At 49.7% G+C, this 16,929-nt stretch overlaps 7 protein-coding genes across 8 annotated transcripts; 2 read left to right on the top strand and 5 right to left on the bottom strand.

The window, feature by feature from the left end:
- Positions 1 to 163: 163 nt before the first annotated feature.
- Positions 164 to 2,451, bottom strand: LOC112351109 (E3 ubiquitin-protein ligase MIEL1-like). 2 transcript variants are annotated; one of them, XM_024688410.1, is made up of 2 exons: positions 2,339 to 2,451; positions 164 to 2,215 (listed from the first exon to the last, which is right to left on the bottom strand). In XM_024688410.1, the coding sequence occupies exon 2, from the start codon at positions 2,156 to 2,158 to the stop codon at positions 1,154 to 1,156; it is 1,005 nt and encodes a 334-aa protein (XP_024544178.1). In that variant the 5' UTR covers positions 2,159 to 2,215; positions 2,339 to 2,451; the 3' UTR covers positions 164 to 1,153. The 2 variants fall into 2 exon arrangements, with proteins under 2 accessions (XP_024544178.1, XP_024544175.1); XM_024688407.1 differs by having other exon boundaries at positions 2,293 to 2,385.
- LOC9661819 (LAG1 longevity assurance homolog 3) lies at positions 2,450 to 3,939 on the bottom strand. The gene is made up of 7 exons (XM_024688416.1): positions 3,787 to 3,939; positions 3,498 to 3,739; positions 3,194 to 3,349; positions 2,943 to 3,128; positions 2,693 to 2,874; positions 2,581 to 2,622; positions 2,450 to 2,515 (listed from the first exon to the last, which is right to left on the bottom strand). Exons 1-6 carry the CDS (start codon positions 3,910 to 3,912, stop codon positions 2,597 to 2,599), a joined length of 918 nt encoding a protein of 305 aa, XP_024544184.1. The 5' UTR covers positions 3,913 to 3,939; the 3' UTR covers positions 2,450 to 2,515; positions 2,581 to 2,596.
- A 16-nt stretch (positions 3,940 to 3,955) lies between these two features.
- LOC9661820 (ER membrane protein complex subunit 1) lies at positions 3,956 to 7,611 on the bottom strand. Its single transcript, XM_024688379.1, has 12 exons — positions 7,480 to 7,611; positions 7,289 to 7,413; positions 7,180 to 7,242; positions 6,997 to 7,115; positions 6,847 to 6,941; positions 6,007 to 6,790; positions 5,255 to 5,956; positions 4,979 to 5,197; positions 4,830 to 4,922; positions 4,583 to 4,777; positions 4,415 to 4,528; positions 3,956 to 4,363 (listed from the first exon to the last, which is right to left on the bottom strand). The coding sequence occupies exons 1-12, from the start codon at positions 7,578 to 7,580 to the stop codon at positions 4,103 to 4,105; spliced, it is 2,871 nt and encodes a 956-aa protein (XP_024544147.1). The 5' UTR covers positions 7,581 to 7,611; the 3' UTR covers positions 3,956 to 4,102.
- Positions 7,605 to 8,802, top strand: LOC9661821. The gene is made up of 2 exons (XM_024688399.1): positions 7,605 to 8,480; positions 8,546 to 8,802. The coding sequence occupies exons 1-2, from the start codon at positions 7,638 to 7,640 to the stop codon at positions 8,705 to 8,707; spliced, it is 1,005 nt and encodes a 334-aa protein (XP_024544167.1). The 5' UTR covers positions 7,605 to 7,637; the 3' UTR covers positions 8,708 to 8,802.
- A 6-nt stretch (positions 8,803 to 8,808) lies between these two features.
- LOC112351509 (mitogen-activated protein kinase 4-like) lies at positions 8,809 to 9,747 on the top strand. The gene has a single exon (XM_024689510.1). The coding sequence runs from the start codon at positions 8,809 to 8,811 to the stop codon at positions 9,745 to 9,747; it is 939 nt and encodes a 312-aa protein (XP_024545278.1).
- Positions 9,722 to 13,503, bottom strand: LOC9660762 (WD repeat-containing protein 36). Its single transcript, XM_024688388.1, has 18 exons — positions 13,346 to 13,503; positions 13,259 to 13,286; positions 13,101 to 13,201; positions 12,810 to 13,013; positions 12,493 to 12,736; positions 12,265 to 12,440; positions 12,115 to 12,197; positions 11,995 to 12,067; positions 11,868 to 11,933; positions 11,769 to 11,811; positions 11,575 to 11,714; positions 11,309 to 11,521; positions 11,176 to 11,260; positions 10,824 to 11,118; positions 10,496 to 10,766; positions 10,232 to 10,445; positions 9,983 to 10,182; positions 9,722 to 9,928 (listed from the first exon to the last, which is right to left on the bottom strand). The coding sequence occupies exons 1-18, from the start codon at positions 13,469 to 13,471 to the stop codon at positions 9,779 to 9,781; spliced, it is 2,712 nt and encodes a 903-aa protein (XP_024544156.1). The 5' UTR covers positions 13,472 to 13,503; the 3' UTR covers positions 9,722 to 9,778.
- A 1,921-nt stretch (positions 13,504 to 15,424) lies between these two features.
- On the bottom strand, positions 15,425 to 16,336 carry LOC112351511 (calcium/calmodulin-dependent protein kinase type 1G-like). Its single transcript, XM_024689520.1, has one exon. The coding sequence runs from the start codon at positions 16,334 to 16,336 to the stop codon at positions 15,425 to 15,427; it is 912 nt and encodes a 303-aa protein (XP_024545288.1).
- Between the last annotated feature and the right edge of the window lie 593 nt (positions 16,337 to 16,929).

Here is a 16,929-nt window from a genome sequence, read left to right on the forward strand (position 1 = left end):
CCACGCTCGCTTCCTTATCTCGCAAGGAACGGCGGCGGCGGGTGTGGGACACGCCGCGGCGTTAAATGCCCCACTTTGGCATTTGCCCCCGTCGTGGATCGTGTGATCAGCTCAAAGCTCTGCCCAATCCACGAACTCTCCAAGATTCTATCAAATCGATCCATGGAAGAATAGGGTTTTTAATCTTCTCTAGAGAACATGCTCTACGCAAAGATCAAGCAGTCAGGCGTGTCGGGAATGCCCAGACAAGCGCCAGACAAAAAAGCTAGGGCTTGTCTCCAATCCCCCAGTAGCTAGAATATTCTTGCACTGGAATATCCCCCAGTTACAAGAATATTCTCGTGGTCACTGGACTGAAGCCGCTAACGACAAACGAGACGAAACAAACCTCTCCCAAAACGAAGAAGAAGAAGACGAAGACGAAAAAATCTTCCTTCTCGGCGGCGAGTACCTCTTCTTTTTTTTCTTTTCTTCCTTTTGTCCCGACTCCTTCCTCGAGAACTTCCAAACGAGAAACGCTCCAATTGCTTGGCTTGCTTGCTTTGATTTGCTTCCTTGGCTGGCTTTGCTCCTGTCGATCGATCTAGGTAGCGGCGGCGCCAAGGGTCGGGTTTCCCGGTCTTGGGAGAGCTTTTCCTTTTCTTCTTTTGCTTCGAATCTCTTCACTGTTCCAAAGTCAATCTCTTGTCCCACAAGAAACGCAGCCGTGGTATAGCTAGTGGCGTGGAACACGCCGTTTCTTCAATGACTAGCTAGCTTTGCGTGTATCCTGTGAGAAAGACCCGTCTCTCCACTGCGCTATGCCACCACCAAGTTCCACGAACTCTTCGTCTTCATCTTCTTCTCTTCCTCCTCTCCTTCCCAAATCCAAATCCCAATCCTGTGTGTCTCGTCTATCCATCTATATCTGTTGTTTCTCCGCTGTTTGTTTGTTGTGGTGTAAAGATCCCAATGCTTGTGAAAACTGTGAGAAGACACATCCCACTCCTCGGGGATTCCTTCCAAAATACTCCTGTTTTTTTCCTCCTCCTGCCTTGTTCCCTGTATCTTGCTAAAGAAAAACGGTGCCAGACCAGAGTTTGACCCGTTCGTCCGTCTGGTTCTTCTTTGTCGGCGCCACAACGAACTCCTCCTTGTTTTCTGTCCTTTCTGACTAGTCGTTGCTGTTGCTGCTGCTGTTGCTCGAGTGGCTGTCGTTGGCAGTGTTGCTGGTCGCAGCAGCGGCCGTGGCCGGAAGAGATGGCGGCCTCTTTGTCTGCCTGGTGTTGAAAGAGCCGCAACCGGGGCACTTAAGCGCGAAAATATGAAACGGTACCTCGTCTTTGTGATTGCAATCGTTGCACAGCATCCACACCGTCTTCCCCCTCAGGGCCTCCGGCATGGGAGTGGCAGCAATCTCCTTGTCTAGAGTTTGCCAGTACTCGGACAAATCCAGCACCGACCTGGAGCACATAGGACAAGTGTACCTCGAGTGCAACCGCATCTCATTGAAGCAGTCGGCGTGCATGGTGTGGCCGCACTGGAGCACGGTTATCTGCTTCACGGAGTCGAAGAGGAACTCAAAGCACACCGGGCAGTTGTGGTGCATTGCTCGCTCCACACAGACGTGCTTGCCTTGGAGAGCCACCGAGTAGCAGCAGCCACAACGGTCGCAGTGGAAGAAGTTGTCCGCTCCTCCAACGCGACAAATGCCGCATGAGTCACAGTGGTACTGGTGCTTGTCCGTGTCGTCGTCGAAAAGGTTGCACTTTGAGCAAAAGTAGCTCCCCATGCACACTCCACAGCCTTCGCAAACTTGCTGCACGTCTTGCTCCGTGTCGCACAACAAGCAAATGACCCGCCTTATAGACTCGCGACGGATTTGGTGCCTCTCGCGAGGGTCAGCCTCCTCGCCCTTTGCTTCGTTGTGGCAATGCCGGCAACCAAAAACCTCGTTGCAACACGGAGCTCTGATACGGCACCGCCGCCTGTAGTGCGGACAACCATACTTCCTGCGACCCCTCTCGTTTTGTTCTTCTTCCCTCTCATCTTCTACCTGCTCCCCATCCTCCTGCTGTTCCATCCCCGTTCTAGAAACTAAGGCCTCAGTTCCATTGCTCGTTCCAGATTCCACCGAGCAACTGAGATCCCAGGGGACACGCCTGTCCAGCTCCTCCATTCCACCCGGCGAAGAAGCAGAAAACTTCAGTGTTGGCGACGCAAGTTCCCAGTGCGGCTGAAAAGAAAAGAAGAAACGAATCACTCCCAAGGAAGCAAGAGCGGCAGAACTTGCAAGCACGCAAAAAATCTTACTCAAAGGCTTGCTTGCCTGTCCGTATCCAAGGGCCAGGATTCTTACTCGTAGCGGTCGACCGACACTGCTCTGACACGTCAAAAGATAAAGACGCTACGTTGACAATAGAGAAAACGTGAACGCGCGCTCTCCACCACGGAACAAAGGAATAAGATAGAGAGAGGAAACGTTGTACATTTGAAGGCCATAAAATACAAAGGATGGATGACACGGTTCCAACTCCTGAAAACACACATCCACCGGATAAAAACCATCACGATGCCACCTAACTTAAGCTCTAGCCTTACCTAATTTCCACGAGTCTCAGCCATCATCCTCACCCTCAGAATCTGTAATGTTTCCACCAGTTGATGAAAACGGAGAAAAGAACGATCCTAGAAAAGAAAAACTGTACTCTACCTGAGCGAACATCGTCTCCGATGACTCCAGCCCGTATCTGCTTGACGATCATTCGGTAAATAAGTACCCACCAGTAGATGTGAAGTACAAAAAGACTGATGAGTAAGGTATTCGTTACGTAGTAGTAAATTGGCCCGTAACCTCTATGTAGATGAATGTTGATGGCTTTGATGGACAAGTAGCTGTCGTGGATGACACGGAAACACCAGTGAAAAGCTTGAACAACTAGGAAAGATCAGATACTGCTTACCTTGTCCCCCAAATAACCCAGACTGGGAAGTAAATAAGCCGCAAGAGCACCCACGAAAGAGCAAACAGGCCAAACAGGACATCTGGAACAACACGGACTCCCGCATATTTTGACATCTTGGCCAGCTCCAAGAAAACATCACTCGCATCATGTAGTGCGAGCACGACGCATCCTATCCGAGCAAATCTGCTTGCACCAAAATAAAGCACCACGAACTTGACAGGCTCCACGAGAATATTAAAAGAACCAACCTGGTCCAATACGAAAACGAAATCAAGCCAAAGGTTGCAACATGGTGGGTCATGCTCACTCCGAAATCCTTTCTTCGCGTTTCCCAAAAGATAAGAGCAAATATGCTGTAGGCATAGAATCCCGCCGCAAAAGCATACAGGAGCTTGAGCTTCACCCTGGAAAAAAAGAAACAAAAATGAAGATCAGTACGAGAAACACTGTTCCAACTAGAAACTAGTTAAAGATCAAAGAACAAAACTCTAGAACTTGTTCCAGAAAAATCAAAGAACTCGAAAAACTTGGAAGGAAAAGAAAACCTCTTACTTGATGGTTTGATTCGGCCACGTTTGATCCCCGGGTCCGACCCAAATGCTGTAGCTATCGGTCAGCCAAGTCTCGTTATAAGTCACATATAGCGCAAAGATCTCCGCGGTGGTGTAATAAACGCATTTCCAGCCCGACTCTTTGAATTTAGTCTGTGTCTTCCTCAGCGCGTCCCTATCAGCGTCGCTCAGCTTCCTCAACTTGGACTCGTGCGTGCCAAACACCGATTTCCTGCTCAATTTCTACGCGAGCGAGCTCAAATCTGCCAGAAATTCACATTGCCGCTTACCTCGAGCACGAATCGATCCAAGAAGAAGCGGCAAACCGGGAATCCTATCGCGAATATCGGCGCCAGCGTCACAAGATCCCAAAAGGAGGGATCGATCTCCCTGTTGAGCTGCCGGGCGAGCTCCATCGCCGCGATTCTCTGGGAGAGAAAGATTAGGGCGGCACAACGGTGTCAAAATATTTCTTTTATCGCGAGTCCGTTAGAATCTTAAAGGCAGGATCGTACAGCGTGCATACATTTTCGGTACACTCGTACGGCCGCGCCTTATATGACACAAAAAAGCTCGTTCGTGTAGTTCTTCCTTCTTCGCGTTTTCTTACTTCCATTTCTCTCGGAGCTCCTTTCTTTGCGACAGCACCATGCTCACGGCGATGGCCACCACCAGAACCACGATCGTGATGAGCAGCAAAGCGTAGCTAAAGTCCTCGGTGAGCGAGTCGTAAGTTCGCGATGGCGCTGTTCTCGTGAAGAACAAATCGATCCCGTAGGCGAATACCAAGCACGTCGATTCTAGCCGAGCAGGGACGCTGATGATCCCCCGGAGTTCCTCCACTCGAGCCGCGTGTGTGAGATACGACTGCCAAGAACACGGCATTTAGAACAGTCCCGAAAAGCAAACGACGCAAACCTGTGGAAAAAGTGGGAGACCCTCGGAGAGAGGAATCACACCTTCCTCCCTTTCCATGGGAGTCGGATCCGCGGACCTGCGTGGATCCAAAAACCGCTTGTCCAGAGCGATTACCTGCGGGAAAACGATCTAAAGTTCGTCCAAACTCCATCAAAGTTGCTCGCTCACCTGGTTTCCTATAGTACCAACGAGTATTTGCTTTCCCGTGATGCCTCTTGCAGTGAACGTAACACTCATTGTCCTGACTGTGGACGGGAAAAAGTAGCTCTGTCCCTTAACTTCCAAGTTGCGTGGTGAGAACGACGAAAACGGGACGCTGGCGTTGTAGCGTCCCAGCATTAATTGAAGCACATCTTTCCCGTCCTGCGTGCGAAAAGAAAGTCAAGAAAAAACTCTCCTTTCAAGCTCAACTTACCGCGGATTTGTCATAAACTTCCAACACAGACATCTCGTGACGGTGGTTGCGCACATTGAAGTAGCAATAGACAACCCAGTTCTCGCTGAAAACCTGTTGAGAAATCCATCAGCTCTTGGAAGAAAAGAGGAAGGTGATTCTTTCTTTACCACGTGAACGGGACCCTGTGCGTGTGCATGCGAGACACGATGGAGAATTTGGCCAGTGACACTGTCAATAAGGTACGCAACTAGCCACGTCTCTTCCGGGTTGGCGGCGCCAACTCTAGAATCTTGAGGTGTCACTGTTGCAACGAAAACCATGTTTTTGTTGAGATATTTGTACCATACGTCACGATTGCCCAGAACTTTAGCTTGCGTGTGCACCATCTGTGACGAGAAAATCAGAACCATACCAAGAAAAGAAGATCAAGACCCGAAAGTTACCTCATCTGCTCTTCTCGTTGTGATTGCCGCAATAGTTTCCGAGTCCTTCGGAAACAGTACAGACCATATCTTTTGCGACTGGAAAACCAGTCCGCCTTCTTCTCCAGCGTCGACCTGCGACTTGATGTTGTATCCTTCTATTTGCCCGGCTTCTTTATCAGCTATGTAGAAGTAGACGTTCTGCATGTACTTCTCAAAGAGGCTCAAGCTCTCGTCGCTCGTAGGATAAAGATGAGCCTTGTTCTGGTCGTCAATAAGTAAGTGGAGCCTTCGTTCCGATGAATCTACGACTGGCAGAGCGAGAGCAACCTTGACCGAGTAAGGAAGTGCCAAAGTTTCCTGCACACTGCCTGTGAGCATGTCTACCCAGGCCGCAAACCCAGTTCCATCGTGGGACGATCCCAATACAAGAGCAACCGCATTCTCGTCGACGTGCTTGTGAGGAATTCTCCACGGATACAGCTTCAAGGAACCTTTCGTCGACAATTCAGGAATGAAGCGCGACCACACTATGCCACCATTTCCAGTATGAAGAGCGAAAAGCTTTCCGGAACTTGTGAGGACGACTATGAGCTTCCTAAAACCGTTGTGATCACGCGTCATTTTCGTCTTGTCTGCGTTATTCAGGCGCAAGGCTTGTAAAGCCGTCTGCTCCTCGGCTGTTGCAAGCATAAGCGTGGATTTCAAGCGCAAAACATGCCCCTGCATAAACAGCCAGTTGACGTCTCAACGATGCAAACATATTTCGTTACCTTGAGCCACTCGTAGAGATCGTGCTCGACTTCTGCAACAGAAACACCAGCTTTTTCCAACGGAAGCTCAGCAGTCAAAGTATCCACGACGGAAGCAAGTGCTTCCTCTCTGCTCCACACCACCTTTCCCTGCTGCAGCAAAGCCAAGGAGTGATCCTGTCCGACTATAAGGACCCGGAATCCACGGCTTCTATCTGTTTTGATGTAAGCGTTCATGAACACTTTCTGTACCCCTCCCTTGTTTGGATCTACCTCCACTGTCTCCTCAGCAGTCTCAATCCATTCCTTGCCACTAAGCACACGGACGCGAATTTCTTTGGAGTTGATATGCTGAAGAAACGACTGCGCAAAAGTACCGTCGAGAACGATGCTGTTACTGACAACCGGTGGCCCCTGGATCTGTTGAAGCACTTCCACACCTTTCTTGTCCAATCCCAGAACAAAAATGGAGCCGCCGTCTGTAGAAAGGACGCAACCTCCAGGGATCTTGTCTGGTAAAAGCTGCGCGCTTGAAACTGGCGAATCGAGAAGTGTAGCAAGACTTGTCTTTTGCAGCTCTACCACTTCGGCTTCCATAAGACCAGTAACAATGTTTCCCTGAGTATCCAGAGCCGCGAAAACTCCAGAGCTCAAAACGAAGCTAGAAGGATTCAACGGTTCGGTTGTCTTTAGAGTTGTGAAAGCGCCAGTGCTCGCATCGATGCGGAAAAGTGCGAGGGATGATCCAGAAAACCCAGCGACGTATATATTCTTGCCTTCAAAGCTCAAGGAGGTCTGAGCCAGCCTGCTACCATCCAAAAACAAAATCAAACTTTCACCTCGAACATTAGTGGCACATACCTTTCATCCAGCAAATCAGAAGTCCAAAGAAGCCGGCCGTCGGCACTTGACACGACATAAACTATCCCTTGTTTCAGAACAAGTAGATCATCAGACTGCCACACAAGAAACAGTAAATCGTCAGGAGAAATGCAAAAACGAACTCCATACCGGCAGGAGAAAAAGCTGAGCAGGAGATGGCGAAGTGTATAACGAAGTTTCCCAGATAAGTGAACCGTCAGGAAGATGGAATGATCTCAAGGAGCCTCCTCGAGACAATGAGACCGCATCTAGATCATCCGAGAAAGCATTTTCAAACACAGGAAGAAGAACAAAAAGAAACAAAAAGCTTACATTTGCCAAGAGCTACTTGGAGTCCATCAATCGGCTCCGACTCCTCTAGAACTTGCCTCCAAACTGGAATCCATCTCGTAAACTCTTTCAAGCCCATAAGAGAACTTACAAATCTCTCCAGAGCGAAGATTGAGTGATGCGACCACGCTCTTCTCTGTAGCTACAATAACGCGCTTCTTGCCGCTAGCAGTCTGGAACACTGCGTGAGTTACTTTTCCAATGTATTCCTGGTGCCTGCAATGGAGAAAACTCGTTTCTAAGCATGGATCCCATCCTTTTGAGCTCAGCATTCTCACTCACCAGTCCCATAGCCCAACCTGATCCTCGTAAATCGCATCACAAGCTGCGAGCACCACGAGCAGCAGCGCCGGCGCAAGGATCCAGCGCCTCCAGCTCCCCATTATCCAAGAACCCTAATTAAAACTCCAAGGGGGAAATAGTTTTAGGGCTCATCAGCTATGGAGTCCCTTCTCGCGTGCTACGCATCCGACGAGGAAGGAGAGGAGGAATTTCGCGCGCCAGTGACAAGTAAGTCCTCGATTCCTCCATTTCCAGAGCCGCGGATCAGCAATGGCGACCAAGGGAGAGGCGGCAAGAGCATGTTTAGCTTCCTTCCGGCGCCGAAGAGGAACAAGGGGCTGGATTATCGCCCGCCGATCGACACCTCGGCCCTGGAAGAGGAAGAAGATGCCGGCAATGCGAAGAAGAAGCCGCGATTGGACGAGAAGGAGATGACCGTGGTGGGGGGATTGGTATTGCCGGCTCCCAAGAACAGTTTGGGGATTGGGGGCGCTTTGGGTGGAGGCCGTGGCCAAGCTCTGGATTTTTCTAGCCACGGTTCTTCGTCACTGCCAGAGAGGAATCTAGATCAGGAAGAGATGGTTCCTTCTAGCAGCGAGAATGTGGAGGAGTCGGGATCTCAAGATGGTCTTTACTACGAAGATCCTTTTCCAGGATATCAGACACAGGGATACGATGGTCTTTCACAGGAAGAAAGCTATCAAGGCCAGGAGAATGGCTATGAGGGCCTGGAAAGTGGTGCTTTCTACGAGGATCAAGGACAGAATCATCCATACCAATACTACGAGGGAGATGCTGTCTATGATCAAGCTCAAGCCCAAGCTCCTGTGGAGGAGGATCCGGTTGCGAAGGCTATGAGGCAGGAGAATCGGAAAGGAAGAGTGGAGCCGGTTAAGTTCGTCGAGATCAAGCAGGACGATCTCACCGCCAACAGGCCGCGAGAGGATCAGCTCCGGATGACTGGCATCGCGTTTGGCTCGACGTTTAGCTCCGTGCTTGACGTAAGTTTTTGCGATCTTCTTCTTTGTTCTTCCTTGGTTCTGACCGGTGGTGTTTTGATTTCCAGAAGAAGGATGACGAGGAGAACAAGCCTTCCAAGCTCCACAAGAAGAAGCACCAGATCGGATCGCTGTACTACGACATGAAGCAAAAGGAGTTTGAGCTCATGGAACGCCGCGCCAGAGGGTTCTTGAGCAAGGCTCAAACTCACGCAAAGTATGGCTGGTAAGAAAACGAGGAAAACAAAACTGGGAAGAAAAAAAGAAGAAAAGACGGAAGAAACGATGTTTAAAAGGCTTTTAAAGACGAAAGGTTTTTAGGGTTCCTGCAATGTCAGTGCTTGACGCGTATAGCTTCCGCGAGGAGAGAGTGCCAAGGTATGGCTATGGCGGCATCGATCGCGGCATACCAAGGGTGGGCTACAATGGTAGCAACGAGAAGGTGGTCATCAAATCGATGAACCAAGATCCCAGGGTCTTCGACATGGATCGCATCGAGGAAGAGTTTGATCTCATGATAGAGTGCGAGCACAAGAACGTCCTCAAGGCTCTCGACGTGGGCACCGACGAGCACTACTACACTTACATGGTTTTGGAGTATATCGACTGTGATCTCATGGACTTCTTCGGCCAGGACAAGGTATACTACAGCATCTCCAAGGCGGACAAGATCCGGGAGATCCTGCGCCAGATTCTTTTAGGGCTTGCATGCATGCACGGACGTGGGGTGGCGCACCAGAACGTCGGCTACTACAGCCTGCTGGTCAAGCGCAATTACGACGAGTTTGTGGTCAAACTGACGGATTTCAGCTGTGCGAGGAGGATTACGACGCCGGCGAACCCGGAGATTGCGGGATCACCGGAATACAATGCTCCGGAAGTTCTTCGCATGGAAGCCGAGAGGATGGGAACTACGGCTGATATTTGGAGTGCCGGTGTTGTTTTTTTGCAGATGCTAATGGGATACAACCCTTTTTACCCTGGGATTAGTCATCAGAAAGAGAGAGAAAAGGTGGTGGACGAGATTCATAGATTTCTTGACGAAGATATGTTTAAGTTGATTGAGGACAAGGCTGCAGTGGAATTGTTGAAAGGTATGCTAGCTTGGGATCCAGAGAAGAGATTTACTGCCGAAGAAGCGTTGGATTCACCATACTTAGCGGTACAAACACCACCGGTTATTAGAGAAAACAAGGTCGTGGTGAAAGTAGAAGATCGCCCCTCTACAGGTTTTTGGACAGAGGTTGCCAAGATCTTCTCGCTGGCTTGATATTGAATTAAATTTCCAGCTTACAAGGTTTTTAGTAGGCGGAGTTACTGAGAAAACTTACAATGCACCTGTTTTTCTGGAGGAGCTCGTCTAGTCTCTTCCATGTCGAGCTTTGCACTTCACGCAGCGTCTCTGCTTTGTCTCGCAGCTGCGAGTAAGTGAGAATGCTCTCGCCGTGGATCTGCGGTGAATCGAAAGCGTTAATCGCTTCCAAAAGTGATAGAGAAAAACTTACTCGAAGCACGAGTAGCATTACTGCCTGGACAAAGTCGAAATCTCTGTTTAGAGACGTAGCTTTGATGAGAAAGTCGATGAGCGAACCGATATCCCGGATCTGTTCCTCGGGAGCATCCTCGTCTACTATTTGCAAGAAGCGAATTTCGGCGTCGAGAGATGACGATGTCAAGTTTTTCATGTGCTCCAAAAGCTCCAGACCTTGAGAAAAACAAAAGTTAGCTGCTTCTAAAGAACCAAAAGAGCTTACATTCTCCGCTTCTGGCAAAGTCGTGAACGAGCTGGATAAACTGCGATGGCGTGTCCGCTCCAGTAGATAAAGACTGCAAACGGACCGACTTGGTTTTCTGCGAGTCTTGGTCTGGAGAAGCGAACGCAGGGACACCAGAGAGAGAAGGAAGCGTTGGCAAGAAAAACGGAGCTCTCTCCGGTTTTTTAGGCGCTGCTATCGGTTTGTTGCGAGCCTGGAATTCATCATAGACATTAGAAGTCTTCCTAAAAGAACTTTGCGTACCTTGACTGTATCAAGATGCACAAGACCTTGCCACTGGTTTTTCGGAAGTAGCGATAAGGTTACCAGCTCTGGAGTGATTTGAGCAGTGCTGGGGAGCTCGGACTTCTCTTCTAGGCCAGGCAACTCAATATTATCCCGAGAAACTTTTTCTGGATTACTGTCCCCGCCTTCTTCTGGCCGAGATCCGGTCGACGATGGGAGCGCGACATCTTTTACGGCATTTCCGCTTCCAAGTTCAATATCTCCAGCAGAGTACATGTAGCGATTACCCCTGCAAATTTTCAGAATTAAAAAACTAAGAATAAAGAAAAAAACTAAAAGAGCTCACCAAAGATATATGCCTTTGTGATTTACGTGACATGTAGCCAACATGTCCATGCCTGGTGATAGAGAGAGGGCCGTGATTGCAGCATTTACACGCATTGCGTCCAGTTGCTTTGCTGCAACCACATCCCATACTCTTACAGTTGCATCCATAGCCGAGGACAAGAGCCATTTCCCATCCTCACTGAAAGTGAAATCGGTGATCCGGTCTGTGTGGCCCGAGAAAACTCGAACCAGCCGCACTGCAACCATGTCGTACAATCTTATAACGTGGTCGTCTGACGATACCGCAGCGAGGCCTGATAAAAGAAAGGTTTCTCAGCAGAGGGTTACACAAGTTCTTGAAGATGACGTACCGTTCCCACGGTGGTAAGTCATTTTTATTATCGGAGAGCCGGGACTAATAGAGGCTTTTAGCTGCAAGGACTTGAAGTTCCACACCTGAAATCGCAAGGTCTGGCAGTGATAACACAGTGTCCTCAGCCATACCTTGATTAACTTATCGTAGCCAGCGCTGAAAAGGCACGCGTTCGTCGCATCTGAAGCGAGACCATGCACTGCTCCTGTATGTGCGCTTTGATCAGCCAACGTGCCATCGCGGTATGAACCACGGTGAAGTCCCGACTGCAAGTTAAACCGCTCAATGTGTCCTGACGCAGTACCAAGCGTCACAAAATTTCCGCAAGCACTGATACTGCAAACCTGTCAAAGGATAACATTTGATCATGACAAAACATGCTAGAGTTCTCACCAACCTTCACAGGGCTAGGCTTCTCAGGGCAAGGCTTGAGGACATGCTCGCCAATAACAAAGTTCTGTAAACGCCAGGTATATGCAGAGCAATCGTCCAGATGACATGTGACGACATTGCACCAGTCACGCTCTCGGATTTCGGCTGCAACGCAATGACGTTGTGATTAGTTTTGTTTTCCACTTCACAAAAATTTACCTGCGTCAAAGGCGACGATAGGTGCGAGCTTTATTTCTTCTTCCTGAGAAGCTGAACAGCAACGAAGTTAGTACAAGCATGAAATCAACAAACACCGACCTTTAGCTTTAGCCTTTTAGCGCGCTTGGTTACATTCCCTTGAGAAAGCTCTCTGCTCTGTTGATCCTGATATATATATGCAAACATGTGCTAAGATAAGATCCAAATTTATAACTCAAGAACTCACTTGAATGGTCGAAAATAAGCGGAAAGCTCGGTCTTGGCCACCGGACAAGATGCATCGCCCTTCACCGTAGTACCTGCAAAAACTCAAGATAAGCATAGGACCCTAAAAACTCTCGAAGACCTTATGCACGTAGGTGGAGCGCTGTGACCACTCCTGTACCGCAGAAGCCTTGCATCACCATCTAATGAATCAAATATCCACATCTGCGAGAATTGACGCTAAAGTAAGTTGCCGAGGAAAATAGCAGAAAGAGACAGAGGGAAACCAAACCTTCAAAGAATTGTCCTTTGAGTTGCTCATTAATACAGGTTCGTTAGCTAGAAAATGCAAAGACGCTACTTCTGAGTCGTGAGCGTCGTTGATAACAGTCTGCAGTTTCTTCTTTTCCAAGTCCCAAATACTTATGGCACCGGATGATCCTCCGGCAGCCAAGAACGCGTGACCATCTGTAGGATACAGTTCATATACAAGATAAACAAAGATATCTAGCATGCATACCTGTCCTGAACGAAAGTGCCGTCACACCCCCTCTGGTAGTATGTGTGAAAGTGGCAATAGTTTCATCGTATCGGATATTGTGCACATGGATTTTCCCATCTCCACACCCGATTCCAACGACGTCCAGCGCTGGAGACGATACGCAAGTAAGAACGGGAGAGTTCCATCCTTTGAACTCATGGACCATCTTTCTGGATTTAATATTCCAAAGCTGTAATCGGCCATCCTCGAAACCAAAAAGGACCTGTCAAATAAGAGAAACGACAATGGGGACGCACATAAGTTGGCAATGAGCAGTTCGCAATGAGATTACTGACCTTGTCAAGGTATGTTTGTGGATGCATCAAGCATGTCACGCCACGACCAAGATGGAGTTCTGCAATCGGCTTACCGTCTTCCTTCGTAGAAAGAATACCCGTGTCCCACACACAAACGTGTCCTTCAGTGTCGGAACTCAAGATGAAGTGGCCGAATTCCAGTAGATATTTAATTTTGCTCGAGTGAGCTTTCCACACAGCGATCTGAATCAATCAAGTTTCAATCTTAGCAGAAACTTGCAAGAGCAACCAAACAAAAAAAAAACAGAAAAGGAAAAAAAAAAATCGCACCTGGTGTGCTCGATCGAAAACCACTACATTATTTCCACTGGCTGCAAACGTAAAGCCTTCATAGCAAGCCAACGCTCTGATGGATTTTTCCAGCTGAGGACCTGCTTAAAAACAATGAAGTTACTCACCTCTGCTTGCAAAAGAAAACAAAAACCGACCTACAAAAACCAGCAGTAGCTTCGAGCACTGCAACACACAATCCCGTCAAGAAAGGAAATTCGCGCAAAGAATCTGGCAACACTCACATTGAATCGCTGCCACGCCTTGCCGACGCTCACCGTGACGAGCGTCTCAACGCCGCTCCGCTGCACTGCGAATGGGACGCCATCGCTGATGTAGCCGATCGCCCGGAAGGCTTCGAAAATGCCCATGCCGCCCTAAAACCCTAAACCCAAATTTTCGACACTCCCGGGATTCGAACCCCAATCGGTCACCCTTTTCCGATTCGCCTTTACTGCGACTCCATCTTTTTCTTGAAGCTGGGTACCTTTTTCTGCAAAACAAATCCTTTAGGTTTTCCTAACCATTCATTTTCTCGAGCGATGGCAGACTATGTGTGGGCGAGTGGCGCGAGGTTGCTAGGCGCTGGAGCGGATGGAGAGGTGAGGGTTGGGTTCCACCGAAAGACTGGAGACAAAGTAGCCATGAAGAAGATGTACGAGCACGAGTACCTTTACGATGCCATCATCAACGAGTCGGAGATCCTGGAAGAGGTAGCGCACGACAACGTTGTCAATCTCCTTGGGTTGACCTGCAACAACCAGGGTACGTTCATGGCGATGGAGCTCATGGACGGGAGTTTGAGCGATGTGATCTCGTCACGCAAGCTTGGGGAGCACGACATCAGGGCCGTGATGCGCCAGATCCTCGAGGGCCTGGCGTGGATTCACGCGCACAGAATCGTTCACCAAGACGTCAAGACGAGCAACGTTCTCGTCAAAAGGGATGGAGAGAAGAATAAGTTTGTTGTGAAGCTGGCGGACTTCGCTACTGCGAGGAGGCTGCGGACACGCCCCTGGTCGAACAAGGTCGGGACCTTAACGTTCAATGCTCCGGAGCTTCTCAAGGGTGCCACCAGCTTTGGCACCGCAATCGACGTGTGGGGCGCCGGGTGTATATTCGCGGAGATGCTCCTGGGTAGCAATCCCTTTGACGTGCCCGACGAGGAGGATGGGGACTCGCTCGACTATTTTGTGGCTGATTTCGCCAAGAAGCTGGACATCGATGGCTGTGGCATGGGCTATCAAGACAGGCGACGAGAGCGAGCACGCGAGAGGATCTTGGAGAAGATGGCATGGTGGAAAGCCGAGGACGTGAGAAGTGGAATTAAAGACCCCGATGCGGTGGAGCTGCTCAAGAGGATGCTGGCAATTGATCCGGCGAGGAGGATCTCGGCGCAAAACGCCTTGAAGATGCCATATTTCCAAGAGAAGGCCGACGACACAGCCAGGCCAGTGCTCCTGACAATCACGACTGCGAGTGGAAATTTTAGACCAGCTTGGGTTAAAATCAACAATGCAGCCCCATCAATAGCTACAATGTAAACAATGCTTGTGAAGACTGTGAATGTATACATTCAAAGTTTTGCAAAACATTTTATCTTTTTCTCTAAGTACATCATGTAAAGAAAAAAATTAAAAAAGAATTATAATTATGTTTCTAATTTTGTCTCCTAGAACTCACTGCTCGGACCTGTCACTGGAAATGGCAACTTAGAAGCGGCAGCGCGGTTCTTCGAGCGTTTTCCCGAGAAGAACGTCGTCTCCTACAACACCATGATCGCAGGGAATGCTCAGACCGGAGAGTTAAGCTCTTGCTTTGATCTGGTGGCGAAGATGGCAATCGAAGGACTCACTCCCGACGAGCAAGCCTTCAGTGTTCTCGCTGCGTCCAGCCATGGCGGAAAGCTAGAACAGGGACTCCACCACCTTGTGCTCATGAGCGGCGACTTTGGAATCACATCTTTGAGGGAGCACTACGATTCAGTCACAGACATCCTGGGACAGGCCGGGAACCTGGAACTCGCTCGCGAGGTCGTCCAAGCCATGCCATTTCTCCCGGATCTTCTGGCTTGGGGGTCGCTACTCGGTGGCTACCAGATGCAAAGTGGCCAAGGCTTCACGCAACGAGCAGCCAGGAGCGTTTCCGAGCCGGGCTTGGGGCGAGCAAACAGCCATACCAAGTGGCACACAAATTCACGTTATATCATTGATTTTAAAATATGATCTGTATGATCAAACTACACCCTGGTTTACATTTATCTCTTCATGTACTAACAGTAAGCGCTCACCAAGTTGGCTGATGGAGGCAGGTATTTAACACACTCACGCTGCTCGAACTTTCTTGACAACCAAGTCGCTACTAAAACCGGGAGCACTCCTCTTCACTCCACAGCGCCTCCTCTTTTGAATCGTCTTACTGCTGCAATTCTCCACGATCCAGGGATGCTCCAGCACACCATCCAGTGTCAACCTCTCGCTCGGCTCCACAGCCAGCATCCCGCAGATGAGATCCTCCGCCTCGTCTGAGAGAGGACAACCATCCGGGAATTCCCCGGCTCGCAACAACTCGATTTCCCTGGATTGCTTGTAGCCTCTCAGCAGCTCATATGCGATCACTCCCAGCGCCCACACGTCGATGGCCGCAGTGTAAAAGCTCTGCGACCTTGCGTCACCCTTGCAGCTCGTCACCTCCGGGGCCATATACTTCCCGGTTCCACAGCACTGCGACATCTCCTTGGGGTCGTCCGTGGCCACGCCGAAGTCTCCAATCACCACCTCGTGCACGGCAGTGGCGTCCAGCTTGACGAAGATGTTCTCCGGCTTGAGATCCCGGTGGACGATGCCGCTGCTATGTATCCCCTTGAGCGCCTCCGCCAGCCTCTGGATGGTCTTGGCGGCCTCCTCCTCGCCCAGCGGCCCTCCCTTGATCAATCGATGGAACAGGCTAGGACCGCACAGCTCCATCACCATGGTCCCGTAGCAAGCCCCGCCGCTCCTCTCCTTCACGAAGCCCGCCAAGGAGACCACTCCAGCGCATCCGCGGAGCTTGGACATGAGCCGGAGCTCTCTCCCGGCGTCCCTCCCCGCTCGAAACATCTTCCCAGCGTAGCTCGTGGCCCCCTTGAGCACGAAAACCTGGCCCTGGCTCCCGCAACCCAGCCTCTCGCCCCTCGTGTAGATCTTGAGGAGCTCGGCACAATCGTCGTCCTCAAACTCAACGTCTTGGCGGACCATCGCAGAGCTTCTCCTCTCGCGCAAGCTTCCTTGAGATGAGAAATAAAAAGGGTAGAAACCCTAGCTTCTCATAACGACTATTTGTCGACGGTTGGGATGGCGAGGAAGAACTTTGATGTGTTTGCCGCTCAACACCACGCACAACCCCAAGAACAAGCTTGGGGCGTCAACTCCCAAGAAGGGTGAATATTCAATAAACAATTAGATTATTCTCGGCTAGATCGCAGCCACATCTCAGCCGACGGCAGAAAGTAGTTCATCCACTTTGCATGCGTTAGATCGAGGAGTGAAGGTTTGGAAACTTGCCTTTGTATGAGAAACACGCAACTCCTTGAGAAGGAGCACGAGCTCCTCCAGTTTCCAGTTGATTGCAAGTCGTTTATAATCCTAGAACAAAGCTTGCAAGGTGAATCCTTGTGAAGAACATGAAAGGTTTGTAGAGGAAGCAAACCTTGTAGCTTTGCTCGTATACAGGACATGCTTGCAGTTCTGGGAGCCTCAGCCGCTCCCTGTGCTTTCAAATCCTCAATGTCTCGCTCACTAGAACTCCTTTTAAAAACCAACATGTTAAACTCATTTAGAAACTTGTTTTT

Source organism: Selaginella moellendorffii, unplaced genomic scaffold (genome assembly GCF_000143415.4).
Source record: "Selaginella moellendorffii unplaced genomic scaffold, v1.0 SELMOscaffold_2, whole genome shotgun sequence".
Taxonomy (NCBI): Eukaryota; Viridiplantae; Streptophyta; class Lycopodiopsida; order Selaginellales; family Selaginellaceae; genus Selaginella; species Selaginella moellendorffii.